Source organism: Lissotriton helveticus, chromosome 12 (assembly GCF_964261635.1).
Source record: "Lissotriton helveticus chromosome 12, aLisHel1.1, whole genome shotgun sequence".
NCBI lineage: Eukaryota > Metazoa > Chordata > Amphibia > Caudata > Salamandridae > Lissotriton > Lissotriton helveticus.
Window position 1 is genome coordinate 723,856,468 of NC_136073.1, and position 16,285 is coordinate 723,872,752.

Below are 16,285 nucleotides of genomic sequence, written 5' to 3' on the forward strand. Positions count from 1 at the left end.
TGTTTTAATTATTAAGTGACCAATTATATATTTTTTTTCTTTTTCTTGTCATCTTGAGGCAGTCTAAGGTTATTGGGCAGTATCTGGTACGGTACAGTCATTTTCCATTGTTTTCCAAAGGCCACAGTACTAGTGCACTCCGAACTGGATAGCCAAGACTCTTTTCCTTCATTCACAGAGCAGCTTGACGATCGTGTGTCGTCAGGAATGTCGTAGTCCATCAAACGGACCTACCAAACCCAGGCCAGTCCAGTTCAAAAAGTCGATTTCTGAGTTCTGCAGTGTTAACCTATGGGAGGAAAATCCTATGCAGTTTAACAGTTCTTGTCAACGACTTATGGCAGGACCCTTCTCCAGGAGTCGGGGTGAGCGGTGGGCAGAGTACAAGGCAGCACCAGCTGCACTAGGGTGGCCTGGTGTAGAGCTGCAAAAGAGTTCTGGGTGCCCAATGTTTTCCAATGAAGAAAGGTTTGATAGAAAGAGGCTGCAGGAGGGGACAATGTGACCAGTCCGGTGAAACCAACGAATGGCATCGGTTCTTTCAATGTTGGGGCATGTGGGGACTCCTTTAGTTCCCTTTTTCTCAGGACGGGGCGCCCGGGTGTAGGGTTTCTCCATCCTGCAACATTCACGGTTGAGGGGGGGGGGGGGTCCAACAGAGGCTGCAGGCATCAACTGGGAGTTCACAAGAAATCACTCCACAGTGGACTTGGTAACATAAGGGCTTGGGGGACCAGGCTGACCCCGTTGACCCACTTCGACATGGGCTGGGGGGCTCGGGTGCAGTGGTTCTTGGCAAAGTCGAGTTTTGGTGGGGCCGGAGTAATTTTGGTCCTTATTTTGTTGTCTGCTGGATACATGGGACAAATCCACTGTCCCTTGGGAGGTCTTGGTTCCTGGGTGAAGGCTGGCAGGTCTCCAAGGCTTTGGAAACTCAACGACTGCAGGACAAGTCGACGTTTGCTGCAGTAGGCAAAGTCATCAGGCAGGCTGGTAGGGTCGGCGCCAAGTCAGTTGCTGGGTCTTCTGTTCTTGCTGTGCGACTCTTTTCATCTGTCTTCTTTCTTCAAGTCGTCAGGATCTGCTTCTCAGGTGCCAGGGACTCCCCTAAATGCTGAGTTTAGGTGCGTTAGGGGAGTGTAAGGTAGTAGCCAATGGGCTACTGACCCTTGGAGGTCTCTACGCCTCCTATATTACCTCTTCACATGGGAAGGGGGCATAACCCTGTCCCAGAATTCCTAAGTATGCCATCACAAAGATAGCTCCGTCTAAAAAATCATGTCCACTTCAGTTTAGCCCACCTTAGCAGTGGTATTAGCCTGGGGTGGCACGCCTACGTGACTAGCTAATTTTCCTGCCTGTACAGGCGCCCAAAGGGGCTCTGGATAAGGGGATTGGCTTCCTCTCCTGTTAAGGGGAGCCAGATTTGCATTTCGAAGGTGGCAGCTCTTTGAAGCTTGCCGACCTGGGAAGGCTAATCAGCAGTTGCTCTATGGGAGTGGGTGTTACACCCTTCTTCCTGGACAGGCTTTTGTTCTGGGGCTACTGAGAGCAGAGGCTCTCACACTAGGAGGGCAGAACAGTATCATGTGTGGCTGGCTGGCAGAAACCAGCCATGGCGCACACTACAGGCTAGTATGTTTTAAGGGGGAACCTCTATTGGTAAATCCATAACTCAAATCAGTGTGGGTTTATCAATACAAGATGTTTGATACCACATATTCCTATTGTCAGTGAAGCCATCATGTAGCTGGGGAACTAGTTATCACCAGTGTCCAGCTCATGTTTTAAAATGGCTTCCCTGGTCATTTGTACTGGCAGTAATAGGACTGACCAGCACTGCGGCATATCTGCTTATGCAGGTATGCCCTCACAAGTAATATTCAGCACCCTGCCTTAGGGCAATCAGTCCTGCTGTAGGGGTTACTTACAAATATTACATGCAGTGTTGGGGGGGCGGGGAGGGGGGCATTGCAGACAAGGATGTGCGACATGTTATGTTTTCACTTTTGTCCACTTCAAGACATGCAGCCTTTAGTACCTCAGGCCCAAGGTACCAGGGGTTCCATTTACTGGGGACTCACAGAGGGTGCTAATGATTTTGTATATTGGGGAAACAATTGTACAGTTTTGGGAAAGAGCTCTGGCACTGGGGACCTGGATAGCAAGAACCCAGTGCGCTTCCAGTCTAAATCACATCAAATACCAGGCACAAAGTGGGGGTGACATGTCAGAAAGGGCTACTTTCCTACACCAGCAGTCCTTACATATAAGAACTGTTATTACAGGTAGGTAACGTTTTGTATAAGCTTCTATTGTGTTTTCAAGTGGAAGATATTTAGTAAGCCACAGAGGACCCAAGGGATTCTTTTCAGTTTTATAGGTCATCAAAATGTCATGCCTTGTTGCTTACTTAATAGCTCTAGTGAGAGTGTGACTGTTTATTCCAAGCAGTGACAACCTTTTGAATTCTGATGGTAAGTTTGTTTAGTTACTGATTGAGTTTTTATTTGCAAAGATTTCTTTACACCCTTTTCCTATGTTCCGTTTAGGACTGGAGTCCAGACCTTCCGTAGGGATCATGACCGGTTTTGGGTTCTTGCTGCCCACACCAATCTAAATCTCTTTGCTGCAGGTAAGTCAAGTTGCATTATGCTGCATCGTAACCATTTCAAATCAATACTAAAATACGGCAGCAGATTGTGTGAGGTCTTTCTACATTGGTAATTATTTCCAGGTAACTCGCCCCCAACTACCCTTAAATTTGAGTAAAAAAGTTGTTGACTGTGTGTCTTCCACAACTGAGACCATAGAGTTGGGACCCCTAGAATCACTGACTAATATCCACTGCTTTACTGAAAGTTGGATGTCTTCATTTCATTGTAGGCCTATAGCTTCCTGCTCACTGAAAAACTAGATCTCATCAGTGTGTAAAGGATGGCTTTGGTGGCAATTGTGTAAAAGAGCATAGCATGATATAGAAAGAGATTTTTATATTGAGAACATAGTTTACAAAATCTCTAAAGGAATTTACCTCTGATAAGCATTGCTCCTTGTCGATCTGATCTTCAATAATTCTGAAATGGAAATGGGCATACGAGAGTAGTTTCTTGTATTGCAGAGAGTTAATAGAAATCTGTCATCTAAAGTTAAATTAAAAATTACTTTGTTGGGCAGTGCTGGAAAGTGAACTATCTGAAGATCAAACCGAAGAGGTGGCCCTTTGCTTCTATGTATTCTTGTAGCCACCAGCTAAATTGCAGTGATACATTCACCCCTCGCAATGTGTGTGCTGAATGTTACATTCAGTGTGTAGATTATGCAAACACTGTCCACAGCTGATATTAATTTGATGCCCCCTACCTGGCTCTATAAAAGGATCATGCTGAAGATGAAGCAGACTGAAGAGAGGAGCTTTGGAGAGAAACAGTTGTAGAATCTGATATTCACTCAGGAGTCTAACATTTTGATGTTCACGTTCTGTTCACTTCGATTAAGCTAATTCTGTGTAAAAATGTGAGCAAGGATGCATCAATTAAATAAAAAATTAAAGTGTAATTGGCTGAGTATTGTTTTCGAAAACATCTGCCATATTATATTGATACCGGAGTCTGCTGGGTGCTGCAATATAGAGACTTGTATCACAAATACTAATTTGCTTTATTTCTCAGGACACGATGGTGGAATGATTGTTTTTAAACTAGAACGTGAACGTCCGGCTTATGCTGTCCATGGAAACATGCTGTACTATGTCAAAGACCGCTTTTTACGTCAGTTGGACTTCAGCAGCTCAAAGGACGTAGCAGTCATGCAGTTAAGAAGGCAAGTTCTTGGGAGATGTCTACAAATGTTTTTGCTCAGCAGGTCTACAGGCTTCCGTAGGATGGTACTAGAATATCACATAGCATGTAAAGTGACGTTCCTAAACTTGGGTTCTTCAGTTTCACATCCTTAATGTCCCAAGGGTACCTATGAGTGCTATCTGTAGCATTCGATGGAGCCATTATTCTGGAGCTGACAAGGACCTCAAACTCCAAGTTCTTCCTTGTGTAGCAGAGTTGTCTTGTACTCAACCTCCTCATTGATTTCTCAATCCTACTTTACGACTGTTACATTACTTCTTGCACAGTCCGTTTTTTAACCCATTAATACATTTTCATTTTTTTACTTCCTTTTCACAAAGAATACAACACTCGCTCATTCCACAATTCTTAACTATCCCAACATACAGCAGTCCTCTACCAAGGACATTTACATTATCTCTCTTTCTTTAGTTGAAGCTTTATTATCCAGGTACATTTAAATTTGAGATGTTTGTAGATGTTATGCATGTTATACTATGTATGAACCTCTTCAATACCAGGTATTCCAAATTGAAGAAGTTTTGGTTGACTTGGCCTCATCAGATCTGGGAAGGCAAGTTTGTTATTTAATTTTTCTACAACATCTATAATGGGATCCACTTTATAAGTAAGGCCATGTGAGTAGGTTGCATACCTGCATGGTCCCTGCCCTTCCCCTACCTGTAACGCCCCTAAATTTAGTATTTAGGGGCACCCTGAACCTTCCTTCCTCAGGTCCCGATACCAAAACAAGGAAGAAGATCAAGAAACAAGAAGACCTGCTGTGCAGCTGCTAAGAGGAGGACAACACCAACTGACTTGGCCCCAGCCCTACAGGCCAGTTGACCCTCAAACCTGCTCGTGCAAAACCCCGGCTCCTTCAGTGGTCCGCAACCTCATAAACCCCGGAGGACCTGACTGCCTTGTGACTTTGCCAAGATTGGGACTCCCATGAGCAGTGGTTCTGCTCAAACAACAATACCTCTGGTGCCAGCCAGGAGCTGGGAATCCAGCACACTGTGCACCCGCCGAGCCCGGCCTGTGCCTCCGTGAACAAAGACCCTGAGGACGTCCCCCCGGAGATTCTGACCTGGAATCCAGTGCCCAAGGACCCTCCTCAACGGCAATGCCTGCAGCCTCAGGGCAAGGAACCACTCCAACCGCGACCCGCAGGGGGTAAGATTTCCCGACCTCAAAAGACACCCCGGCGCCCCACGGCCCCCTGTGCCCAACTCCTGGGTGCCAACCTATCCTCCAAGATCCCAAGTTACCCCTCGAAGTGTCGGTCGCTCCAGAAGATCCTCTGTCCCCGAGCCTGCAGCCTTTGTTCACTTTCCAGCTCTATTGAATAACATTGAGCACCCAACGGCTCAAAAGCACCCTGCACCCAGCCGCCTGAGTGCCCCTGGCAGTGCAACCTTTGCCTTAAACTACTTACCCATTTGCCCTGAGCAAGTAACCAGGAGCCCAGCTCCCACAGCCGCGTGGCCTGCTTGCCAGCAGCCACCAACCGAAGGCCCCCTGCCTCTCATTGGATAACATTGGGCCTAACTACCTCTGCACCCGGCTGCCCCTGTGCCGCTGAGGGTGTACCAACTGTACCTACCTGACCCTGGGAGACCCCTGAGTCTATGCCCAGAACCTCAACTCTGCCAGTCGAGTACTTACCTAAAAGCCGATAACTCACTTTTCTTCTATAGGCTAACATTGACTTTACTTGGAAATTCTTCTAAGTGTGGAGTTTTGGAACTTTCAAATATTAATCTAAAATCATCCGAACAACGAATTCCGATTTACTCGCCTGTTATCAGGAGAGACCTCAGTGCTGCATCTTTTAGCCCAGTATTGACCCTGAAAAGTAATTTTAACCGTACTTACCAGTAACTTGAATTTCCTTCCATAGGATATCATTGCCTGCTTTTTGCTGAAAAAGTTTCTGCGGCGATTTTTGAAACTTACAAATATTCTTCAAAAATCGTGCCAACGATAAAAATGTAATTACTTGCCTATTTAAGATAGATGTTGCAGTGCTGAACCTAGGAGCCCAGCACTGGAAAATACAAGTAACGCCCATGTACTTTACCTGCAAACTGAATTTCCTTTCATAGGATAACATTGGTAATTTTACCTAGAAAAGTTTCTAAGTGTTAAACTTTTAAAATACAATAATATTCTTTAAAAATCACTACTGTAACCAAAACGCTTTTACTTAACTGTTTACAGTGCATGTCCCAGGACTGACTCTAGGATCCAGTCCTGTGGTTAGAAAAGTAATCTACAAAGTAATTAATTGCATTTAACTGGAAATTCCCATTGAGCTCAATGTTGCATTGTGTTTGAAATTGTGTTGCCTATTGCAGCAACTGTAGCTATTGTAATCAAAAAGTATATTACCTATTTGATGAGTATTAAACTAAAGTAATTCCTTCTGAGAAAGTATATTTTGATACCTTGTTGGTTCTAAAATAAAAAAGATATATTTTGATATATAACAATTGGCCTAGAATTCAGTTCTTGAGTGTGTGAGGCCATTTGCTGACTGAGTGTGTGATACTGCCTTTCTGCTCGATCAAGCTACCACTTTAGAGAGTAAGGTTATATCTAACTTTAGCCTCTGCCAAACCTCTGGGGACTGTGGACTGTGTGCACACTGTACCTTACTTTGGTCCAGTATATACAGAGCAACTTTCTTACACAATCAACTTATTAAAACAAGTGCTGCACATCAAGTTAAATAAACAGGAGCTAGAGGTTACTGGTGTGGTTACTCTTCACATCAACACCATGCCACAAGTCAATTAAACTACAATATTTTTACTTTACCCAATTGCGTCTTTTTAATTTCACATAGATTTTCTTTTTTGAGAAGGACCTCACACACTTGGTGTTTTCTTGGAGAATGATTATTGCTTTGCTATGTGATATCTGAATATAGACTCCAGAGTACTAATTTAGTAGCTGGTTGATGCCTTCAACTTCTAGGTTGTCTTTTTATCTACACTTTGAATGACACTTTTAAAGCACATCTCAATACTATACAAACCTTCTGACATTGGTGTGTTGCAATGGTTTTAAGCAAAAAGAGAAAGAACCACCAGCGAAGAACACATGGGAGGTTGTGGTAAGTCATGGGTCTGTCACATATGGGAGAAAGCAAAGAGGACACATCTTCGGCACTAGGAAGAGGGGGATGTTTGTGAACTACAAATTACTTTATTTTGTTACATGTCTCATGTTTTTGCAAGATATGTGGTGTAATGTTCTGAGGAGCCAGAAACACTCCAGACATACCGTCACTGTATTTCCAAGTCTGGAACATGTTGTTACATTCTCCAAACCCTAGCGTATTTATATAGGTTTTGTATGACTTCCAAGTCTTTTTAAATGTGCTAAGTTTATCTGCCAATAAAACAGTTAGTTTCTCTATCGTATAAATGTTCCAGATCTCCATCCACCATATGCTTGGTGGGGGTGAAGCTTTCAGCTTCCAACAATGGGATGAAGTTCATCTACTCACTAAGAGAAATTGCGTAATTAGTCACCCCACAGGAGAAGGCATTGGGTGCATCCTATCCTCCCCGGACGGTCCCGCAAAATCAAAGCTACATTGAGATGGAGAGCAACTCCCATAATTCCTTTAATGAGCTTCAACAACATTGCTCAGTGGGACTGAACCTATGGGCAAGACCACCAAATGTGAGTCGTGCGTCTCAACACCTTCCAGCACATATCAGTGGCCATGAGCACGCTCTTAGATCTACCTAGAGTCCGGTACCACCTGGTAAGTACCTTGAAGGCATTTTCTTTTTATAAGGTCAAGTGGAAGCTGTTGCTTCTTTTTGCTGTACAGCTTCCCACTCTTCCTCATTGTATCCCTCACAAACTCCTCCTCCCATTGTATAATATGATTATGTAGAACTAGATACGGAGCTGTATCTAAACCCGGATGTAAGCATGAAATGCTTTTTGGATTGATGTTTGAATGAATATAGAGTCTACTATGGTCATCTCCCATCCACCTTGAGGTCATCATTCCCCTGTGCTCGGCAGTGTGAAGCCTCTGTTCTTTTAAATCTCCCTTCTCTGCCATTGATCTGCAGTTTGACGTTCCTACCTAGTTTTTATGGTTCTGCTGTCAAAATAAATCATTCTGTGTGGACCAGGCCTTTCAGGGTTTAAGAAGAGTGGGTCATGTTGGTCTTTGGAAAATCTGGTTAATGTGTCTGTGAGTTTATGGGCCACTGGAAGATTGTAACCCTCTCCATACGGGCTAAGCCCTTCCAGTAGTCTAATAGTGCACGTATGGTATATAGAAGTGTATCTTTGGTCTATGATAAGAATGAAGCCAAAGCAAATGAAATGAAAAAGGAGAAAGTGCTCCTCACATATTAGCCAAAGCTTTATCTATGATTACATCAATTTTATTGACTGTGGAATACGAGTGGCCCATTTTTTTTTTTTTTTTTAGTTTCAAAAGTGTTTTTATTGAAATTCGTAACAGGCATATAATAAGACAGTTCTTGTGAGAGAAGTAAACTCAGAGCGTACAGTGCGGGCGGGACAGACAAGCATGTCTTCCCTTGTGTATCAGATGGAGCAAGGAAGGTACGCCCAAGTAGCGATGCAATGTCACGCATGGAAGAACAAAAGATCGACATAAGGAAGAAAACACGAACCAAACCCCCCCCCCCCCTCCCCCACAAAAACCCCCCTCCCCCCGCCCCGACCAGTGTGCCCACGAAGGTCAGTGACACCTGCATGGAGTCGCGGGAGCAAGACGAGGCCATAATTAGTAGAGTCACCGGGAGTCACCGGTGGTGTCAGTGAGACGTAAAATCCTAAGATACCTGGGGCAGGTGATTTCATTGAACTCCTTGGATAAGAGAGTCAGCAAGGGGAGCCATGTCTTGCGAAAGGCGTCTGTGGAGCTGGTGAGAGTGGCATGGATACGCTCCATCCCAAGGGTGAACCACAGTTTGTGGAGCCATCCCGTGTGCGTAGGTTTGGTTGTAGTGCCCCATAGTGACAAGATGTGCTGTGTGGCTGCCTGCATAGCAACGCCCATCTGCCGGCCGCGTAGTGATTTGAGGGGAAACATTAAAGCATTGGGCAGACCCAACACGGTGTATGCTGGGAATCTCGGGACTTCAGTCTCGAAAGTGGAGTCTATGTCATCTAGGACCTGTTTCCAAAAATCTCCCAGCTCGGGGCACCCCCAGAGGATGTGAGTCAAGGTACCACGTTCCCCGCACCCTCTCCAGCAAAGGTCGCTGCGCCCCGGGTTTCCCTGGTGTAATCGGACCGGGGTAAGGTGCCAATATATGGCGAGTTTGACTGCAGTTTCCCTTGCTTTGGTGTTTCGTGTAGTGTGTGAGGCTCTATGGTAGATGTATCCCCATTCTTTGGATGACAAGGTCCTCCCAAGTTCAGCCTCCCAGCGCCTTTGACCAGGTGATTTAGCCTGAGAGGGTGAAGGGGCAAGCATTTTATAGAGTTCGGAGACGAGGCGCTTATCTGTGGACTTAGTAAGCAGCCACCTCTCGAAGTCCGTCATGGGGCGTCCCACCAGGGCAATGACGTTCGGGTCTGTGAGCCAGTGTCGGAGCTGGAGGTATTGGAAGAAGTGGGGGTGTTCTATCCCGTATCCTTGTTTAATGTCGTCGAAAGAAAGGAATCCGTTCATGTCAAAAAGATGTCCCGCAGCTCGGCACGCCGAGCCCCGCCATTGAGAAAATGCACCTGGGCCCTCACCTGGGGGGAAGTCAGGGTTGTCCAGAAGGGGAGTGAAAGGGGAAGGGAAAGTAGTCAGTCCGCATTTGAGCGCTACCCGGTTCCACACCTGCAGGGTCGTGCGAGTGATCGGGGACCGTGACATATAACTGGGCCTGTGGCGTTTGGCCAGGAATGGAATCCGCCACAGCGGCGTCTGAGCCATAGCTCTATCTTGGAAAAGCCATCTCTTTTCTGATTCAGGCCTGTACCACTCCACTAGGTATCGGAGTTGGGATGCCTGGAAGTACCGCGTCAAGTCCGGGATTCCGAGACCGCCCTCATCCATGCTCTTGTATGCGAGCGATTTGTGAAGTCGGGCTCTCCTCCCCTCCCAAATAAAGCCAGACAGTAATTCTTGTAAGGTTTTCAACGTGCCCGCAGGAGGCACAATGGGAATCGTTTGAAATAAATATAAAATCCGCGGCAGGACTGACATTTTTATAGCCGCCACTCTCCCCAGCAGAGAAAGAGGTTGTTTGGACCATCTAGCCAGGTCTGAGCGGATCCGGGTGACAAGAGCTGCGTAATTAGTGGAGACCGTGAGGTCAGTTGAGGGAGTCAGGGTGATGCCTAGGTATGGTACCCGGTCGACCACCAGTAGGCCGCTGAGGTGACCCAATGTCGGGGCCTGCGGGCGCGCATGTTTACCTAGAGGTAAGATGAGGGATTTTGCGATGTTAATGCGGAAGCCTGAAACAGCCCCAAACGAGTCAAGTTCCTCCATGAAGGCAGGCACCGAAGTAGCAGGGCTATGTACAGTGGCTATGACATCGTCCGCGTATAAACTGATAGGATGGGGTTCGCGCCCGAAGTCGATGCCCTCCACCCTCGGATTGTCGCGGACTCTCTGTGCTAGAGGCTCGATATACATCGCGAATAGGAGGGGGGAGAGGGGGCACCCCTGCCTGGTACCCCGTTGGATCTCGAACGGGGGCGAGCGCAGGCTCCCCAGGCGAACCGTGGCCTGTGGATGATGATAGCAGCCCGCTATGCGCGAGCAAAAACGGTCACTGAGACCGAACCGGCGGAGTACAAGTTGCATATAATCCCAGTTCACGCGATCGAACGCTTTCTCCGCGTCGATGGCCAGAAGCGCAGAGTCCGAAGCTCGAGAATGCGTTTTGTCAATAAGGTGGAGCACCCGTTTGGTATTGTCTGCACACTGGCGGCCTGGAACAAAGCCAGATTGGTCCGGTTCCAAAAGACCAGGAAGGCACGGACCAAGGCGGGCAGCGAGGATGCCCGTAAAAAGTTTCAGGTCCAGGTTCAGTAACGAGATTGGGCGGAACGCAGAGCAGTGCGTGGGTTCCTTCCCGGGTTTAGGAAGCACTACCACTTCAGCGGCTAGCATGTCCGGAGGTATGGAAGCCGCCCCTTCGAAAGAGTTGAAGAGGCGAGCGAGCACCGGGGCCAAACGTCGATTGAAGAGCTTATAGAAGCCCGCCGAGAAGCCGTCCGGGCCCGGGGATTTAAGGGGGCGCAGTCGAGAGATGGCAGCTAAGATTTCTTCCTGGCTTATGGGGGCATCAAGAGCTTCCGCGGTGGACTCAGGGATCTTTGTGATAGCCACAGTATTGAGGTACGCTTCAATATCCCCGGGCGAGACATCCTCCCCCCCGTACAGGGAAGCGTAGTAGGAACGAAACGCCTCAGCCACTTGGGCATCGTCTGTGAGCACTTCACCATTGGTGCCAACCAAAGAGGTGAGTTTAGCCCGTTGGGTCTTAGCCCGTAGAGCACTGGCCAGTAGTCGCCCAGTTTTGTTCCCTCCAACATAATAAGTATGCCGTAGGCGAAGAGCCGCAAACTCCGCCCTGTCCGTGTCCAGACTGGCAAGTTGGGCCCGAGCAGCTTTCAGCTGTTTCCACACCCGAGGGGCACATGTGCGGCTATGCACCCGTTCCAGCTCCGCCACCCGCGCCGTAAGTTCCTCCCTCTTGCTTTTGCGGTCTTTAGCCTCCGCAGCCGAGATAGCTATGAGCTCGCCCCGCACGACCGATTTCAGAGCCCCCCAAAGAGCTGTCGCTGAGATGCCCGGTGTGTCGTTGGTAGATAGGTAAGTGTCTATGCATTCCCCAATACGTTTGGTGACATCAGGGCGCTGTAGCAAGGGTTCGCGGAGGCGCCATGGGCCTCGAGGGCGTCGAGGTGCTCGGAGAGCGAGGGAAAGTTCCACCGCGTCATGGTCACTGAGGGCTGCGGGTGTGATGGCAATGTCCTCAATGGTCGTAAGGAGATCTGAAGAACCCAGGAAATGATCGAGTCTGGCGTAGGTGTGGTGCACATGCGAGTAGAACGTGAATCGTGAGGCCGTCGGATGACGTGTCCTCCAGAGGTCTACCAAGCCCCTTTCGGATAGCCAAGCATGCCCGGCAGGTGACAGGGCCCCAACATCCCCATAGCGGTGGCCAGATCGATCGGCATGTGTATCCATAACAATGTTAAAGTCCCCACCCAGGAGTAGGGGTGTGTGTGGTGTCTGGAGGGCTTCGGAAATGGCGCCTTTTAAGAAGGCCTCCTGACCTGTGTTTGGAGCGTAAAGGGTGCCGATCGTGAGCGTTGTGTCACCCACGGTGAGAGTGTATGCAAGGAGGCGGCCTTTGATTTCCCCCACCTTATTACCCACCCTCCCCCTAAATGAGCTAGAGATTAGGATCGCAACCCCAGCATTCTTTGTTGGGAGGGAGGAAAAGAATTGTTGCGGGAAGGCTCGCGAGCGCATTCTGTGCCAGTCCTTTTGGAGGAGACGCGTCTCTTGTAGCAGGCAAATAGTGGCTTCAGAGTTTTCCAAGTAAGAGAGAACAGCTCTCCTCTTGATCGGGTTGTTGAGCCCCTTCACATTAAGCGTTATAATCTTAAGGGAGTTGTCTGTCATCGCGCAGTGGGTGTGTGATGCAGCGCTGAGGGGGCCATAGGCACGTCAAGGGAGCACATGGCAGTTCTCGGTGAGTAGTGTATGGTATGGTCCCTGTTTATGGCTAGGTATAAGCCGAACGTGTGGGCGAAGACTCCAAGTCGGCACATGCACCCTGGTGAGGGGCCTCTACGCGCGAAAGCTGAAGTAACGAGGCACACTGGTCCCCACCCCGGATCCCTCCCTAACCCAACATCCCTCCCAGAAACAGCCGGCAGCCACCAAAGTATGCAACTCAGCACAGGCAAATAAGGACAGTAGTAGGCCGCGGCATAATAACAAAACCCCAAACCCAGTTCCCCCCCACCCAAACCCAACAAAAGGAAAAATTGTAGTCCCAATCCTGTCAAGGCACACAGGATCGTGGTTAAGAACAATGAAGGGGTCATCTCCGATGGCAGCTTCACCGGGCTCCCCGCCCGAACCGCCAGCCGTCAGGGCTGAGCAGGTGCGATACACAGTCTCCAAAGCAAGAGGTAGTATCACTCTGGGGGAGAAGTCTCTCTGATCACCTCCGCCACCGCAGTCTCACGCTCCCGGGAGATGGCAGAGGCATCGGGCCTGAAGCGCCGAGGAGGGGATCGTCTGTGGCTTACAGTCTGCCAGCCCCCTCTGGAGGAGCCCTGCGAGCTCTTGAAAACCGGTTCATCATCCACGTGGTCAAGACCCAGGAGACCACAAGCATCCTTAAGAGATCGGAGCTGCTGTAGCCGTCCGTTCCATTTGAATATGATTCGAAAGGGGTGCCCCCAAGAATATGAGATTTCTTTACCCCGCAGGAAGTCCGTGACCGGCTTGAAGTCCTTCCTTTTCTGTAGAGTCGTGGCGGAAAGACCTTGGTACAGGGCAATGGGATGGCCGCGAAACTGGACGGGCTGAGCTCTCCGGGCTTCCCGGAGGATCCTCTCTTTGAGCGGGAAGTCTGGAAGGAAGGCCAATATGTCCGGCGGTGGGGCTGGGGCTCTGCGTGGCAGTCCTACGCGATGCGCCCTGTCAATGCGGATGTGGAAATCTTCTGCCTCCCCCAGAATGCTCCTGAAGAGGGCTTGCAGGTACGCAGTGACATCAGCCCCCTCGTCTTTCTGAGGGACCCCCCGGACCCGTACGTTGTTGCGACGGGAGCGGTTTTCCAAGTCCTCGGCGTGGGCCTGGAGATCCAGTTGCTGGTCAGTGAGCCGTAGGACCTCTTGCTGGAGGTGTTCAATTTCGGCACTTCTAGCTTGGTCTGCCTCTTCAACTGCGACCACCCGTTCGCCTAGGTCTTCTACGTCGCGTCGGAGCTCCTTAACTTCTCCTGCAACCTCCTGTTTCAGGGACTTAAAGTCTTCGCGGAGGGAGTTGAATAATGTCTCCAGAAAAGATTTGGTGATAGGCACCTGGTCATCCACAGCCGCAAGTGGCGCCTTCCCCGTCACTGGGGATGGAGGGTCTTTGCTAGTTCTGGGTTGCGATTTAGCTAACAGTTCCGGGAGAGTTTGCGACCCCCTCCTACTGCGGTGCCCTGCCATGGCGCGGGGGCGCGAGGGCCCGATGGGCAATCGTGTAGGTAGGGACAATGCAGTGATGAATGGGGAGGCAAATGTGAGAGCGCTTTGGCAGTCCCCCGGCTGGCGTGTGGGCAAAGGCTGGTGCTAGGGCTCAGTCCCCCTTCGACTAGGGGGGAAAGGGAAGGCGCCCGTCTAGGTCTGCAGGCACCCAGTTCTGTGTGGAGCCCAGGCGCAAGGAGTTCTGCTGCACCCCGATGCTAGGGAGGCTCTCCCCGAGTTGGTCCAGAACAGGCAGTAGGAGCACACACAGTTATCCCCACACCGGAGGCTCGATCGTGCCCCCCGAGTTCTCCCCGCTCCCCCTCTCGCTCTTCTCACCTGTAGAGCCGGGCGCGCATGAGAGTCACCGTGTACCAGGCCGGTCCGGCGTCAGGAAGGCTGCCCAGTGATGCAGGAGGGCCACAGGATCAAGTCCGGGCTGTCGGGGACCACCAGCAGACGTGGGGGGTCGGTGCTGGAGCACGCCGCATGCAGGACCTTTCCGGCGGGTCGGGCCGGCCCCTCCGAAGTGAGCTCGGGCCGGACGAGTGATAGGCCCAAGCCGGGGCCTCGATTTCTTCTCCGCCGGTCCAGGTCCCCCGGCAGCTACCGAGGCTTTGGGCGGCGACTGCTACTCTCCCCAGAGGGTATGGCGGCAAGGGGGGGGCTCGCAGCATGCCCCGCAGTGCGGGAGGGGACCCGACTTGCCGCCGAGTGCGCCGGATGGCTGCTGGAGAGGGCGCCGATGGTCCAGGTCTAGGCCCGAAGCCGGGGCCTCGCGTGGCAGCGCAGCCGGTCCGGAGTGTCCCGGTTCCGGGCAGAGCGCCGGAGATGCTGGCGGTGTCCGGGAGCCCCCGTGGGGGTGTCGGCAGCTGCGGGAGGCAACCGGGCGTTCGCCGGTGTGTTGAGACACCCCCCCGGGGGTGGGCCACAGTCCGCCCGGAGGCGCCAAGGGGACCCTCACTTGCCGGCGCGGCCGCTGTTGCTGGGCGCCAAACGGAGTCCTCGGCGATTCCGCCCCCGCCGCCCCTAGGAATCGCAAAGCCGTGGCGGGGGCACTAAAGCAGGCAATTTCTCCTCGCCCCCAAGTGCAGATATGGGGGAGACTGCAGCAATAAACGGCGGAATGGCGGGATCGGGCAGGGAGCTCCGGAGACCTGCGTCCGATCACGCCGCCATCTTAGACACGCCCCGAGTGGCCCATTTTTAAGGAGAAGAATGAAGTAATCCAAGATCTCTTTTCACCAGAACTTTAAAGAGGCTTGCTTTATTGAGTCTGAGATTTACCCTCCCATAGAAAGAGTAGGAGACCAGACTTGTTTCTCTTTTAGGATCTGTTTGGTAATAGGCAGAAGGAAGGCTTGCGCCACATATAATAGACAGGGGAGGAAGTTCTTCTTGATGCTATTGAGTCACGTAATCCAGGACATTTAGGAGTTGTATTTTCATACACATTCTGATACCAAGAACTTCGTTATCAAGTAAGTAATTTTTTAAACATCGTTTTTTACAGGTAAGTAAAATGCTTGCTTAAATGCTTTTTCAGGCAACAATGCTTTACTCTTGGGGGGGGGGGGGGAGGCGTATGGTGCATACAATTATTTTACGGTTGGTTTCTGGGGGTCTCCTTCAGGACTTTGGGTCGTAGGGGGCCAAGGTCCAAAGTACCACCAGCAGTTACTAGTTACCTCCCCAGGGCATCTGGGTGCAGACGGTGCTGGTCGGGTTGATAGATTTGCGTGCTATGCGGGTGGAAAGAATGATGGCCACCTAGAAACAGATTGCAAAAGGGGGACCTGGGGACCAGTTTGGGAGCTCCAAACAGTGCGTGTGGCGGGGGGGGGGGGGGGTGGCGAGTCCCAACGGTCCTGCGAGCAAGATGGCACAGCCTGTATTCAGGTGCTCGGGTGCAGAGTACAGCTGAGTTCTATGCATCCAAGCCCTCGTGGTTGTCTGTCTCACCGGTTGAGGGTGCAGAAATCAGAACAGCTGAGCCACACTCGAAGTGGGTCTCTGCAGTGCCGACGTCCCTTGACGGCTGCTCGGTTTCGGTGCTGTTAGGCCTGACTGGGCTTAAACAGGTGTTTGGTTGCTGCAAGGGGTCAGATACCCCGGGTATAAGTGCTGTGCGGCTACAGTCGGTCCTGGTGTCCTCTCACTCAGTGGGGGAACAGATCTGATCTTTGGGAGCACAGGTACCTCTTCCTGGGTGGCTGCTGTGTCGGGCTGGC

The 16,285-nt window shown here is 50.4% G+C and overlaps 1 protein-coding gene across 1 annotated transcript in view; it reads left to right on the plus strand.

The window, feature by feature from the left end:
• The window catches only part of COPA (coat protein complex I subunit alpha), a 179,637-nt gene that overhangs the window by 64,559 nt on the left and 98,793 nt on the right, over positions 1 to 16,285 (plus strand). The window contains exons 10-11 of the mRNA XM_078669499.1: positions 2,553 to 2,635; positions 3,672 to 3,822. Of these exons, the coding sequence (XP_078525625.1) occupies positions 2,553 to 2,635; positions 3,672 to 3,822 (234 nt within the window). The remainder of the gene's footprint in view (positions 1 to 2,552; positions 2,636 to 3,671; positions 3,823 to 16,285) is intronic.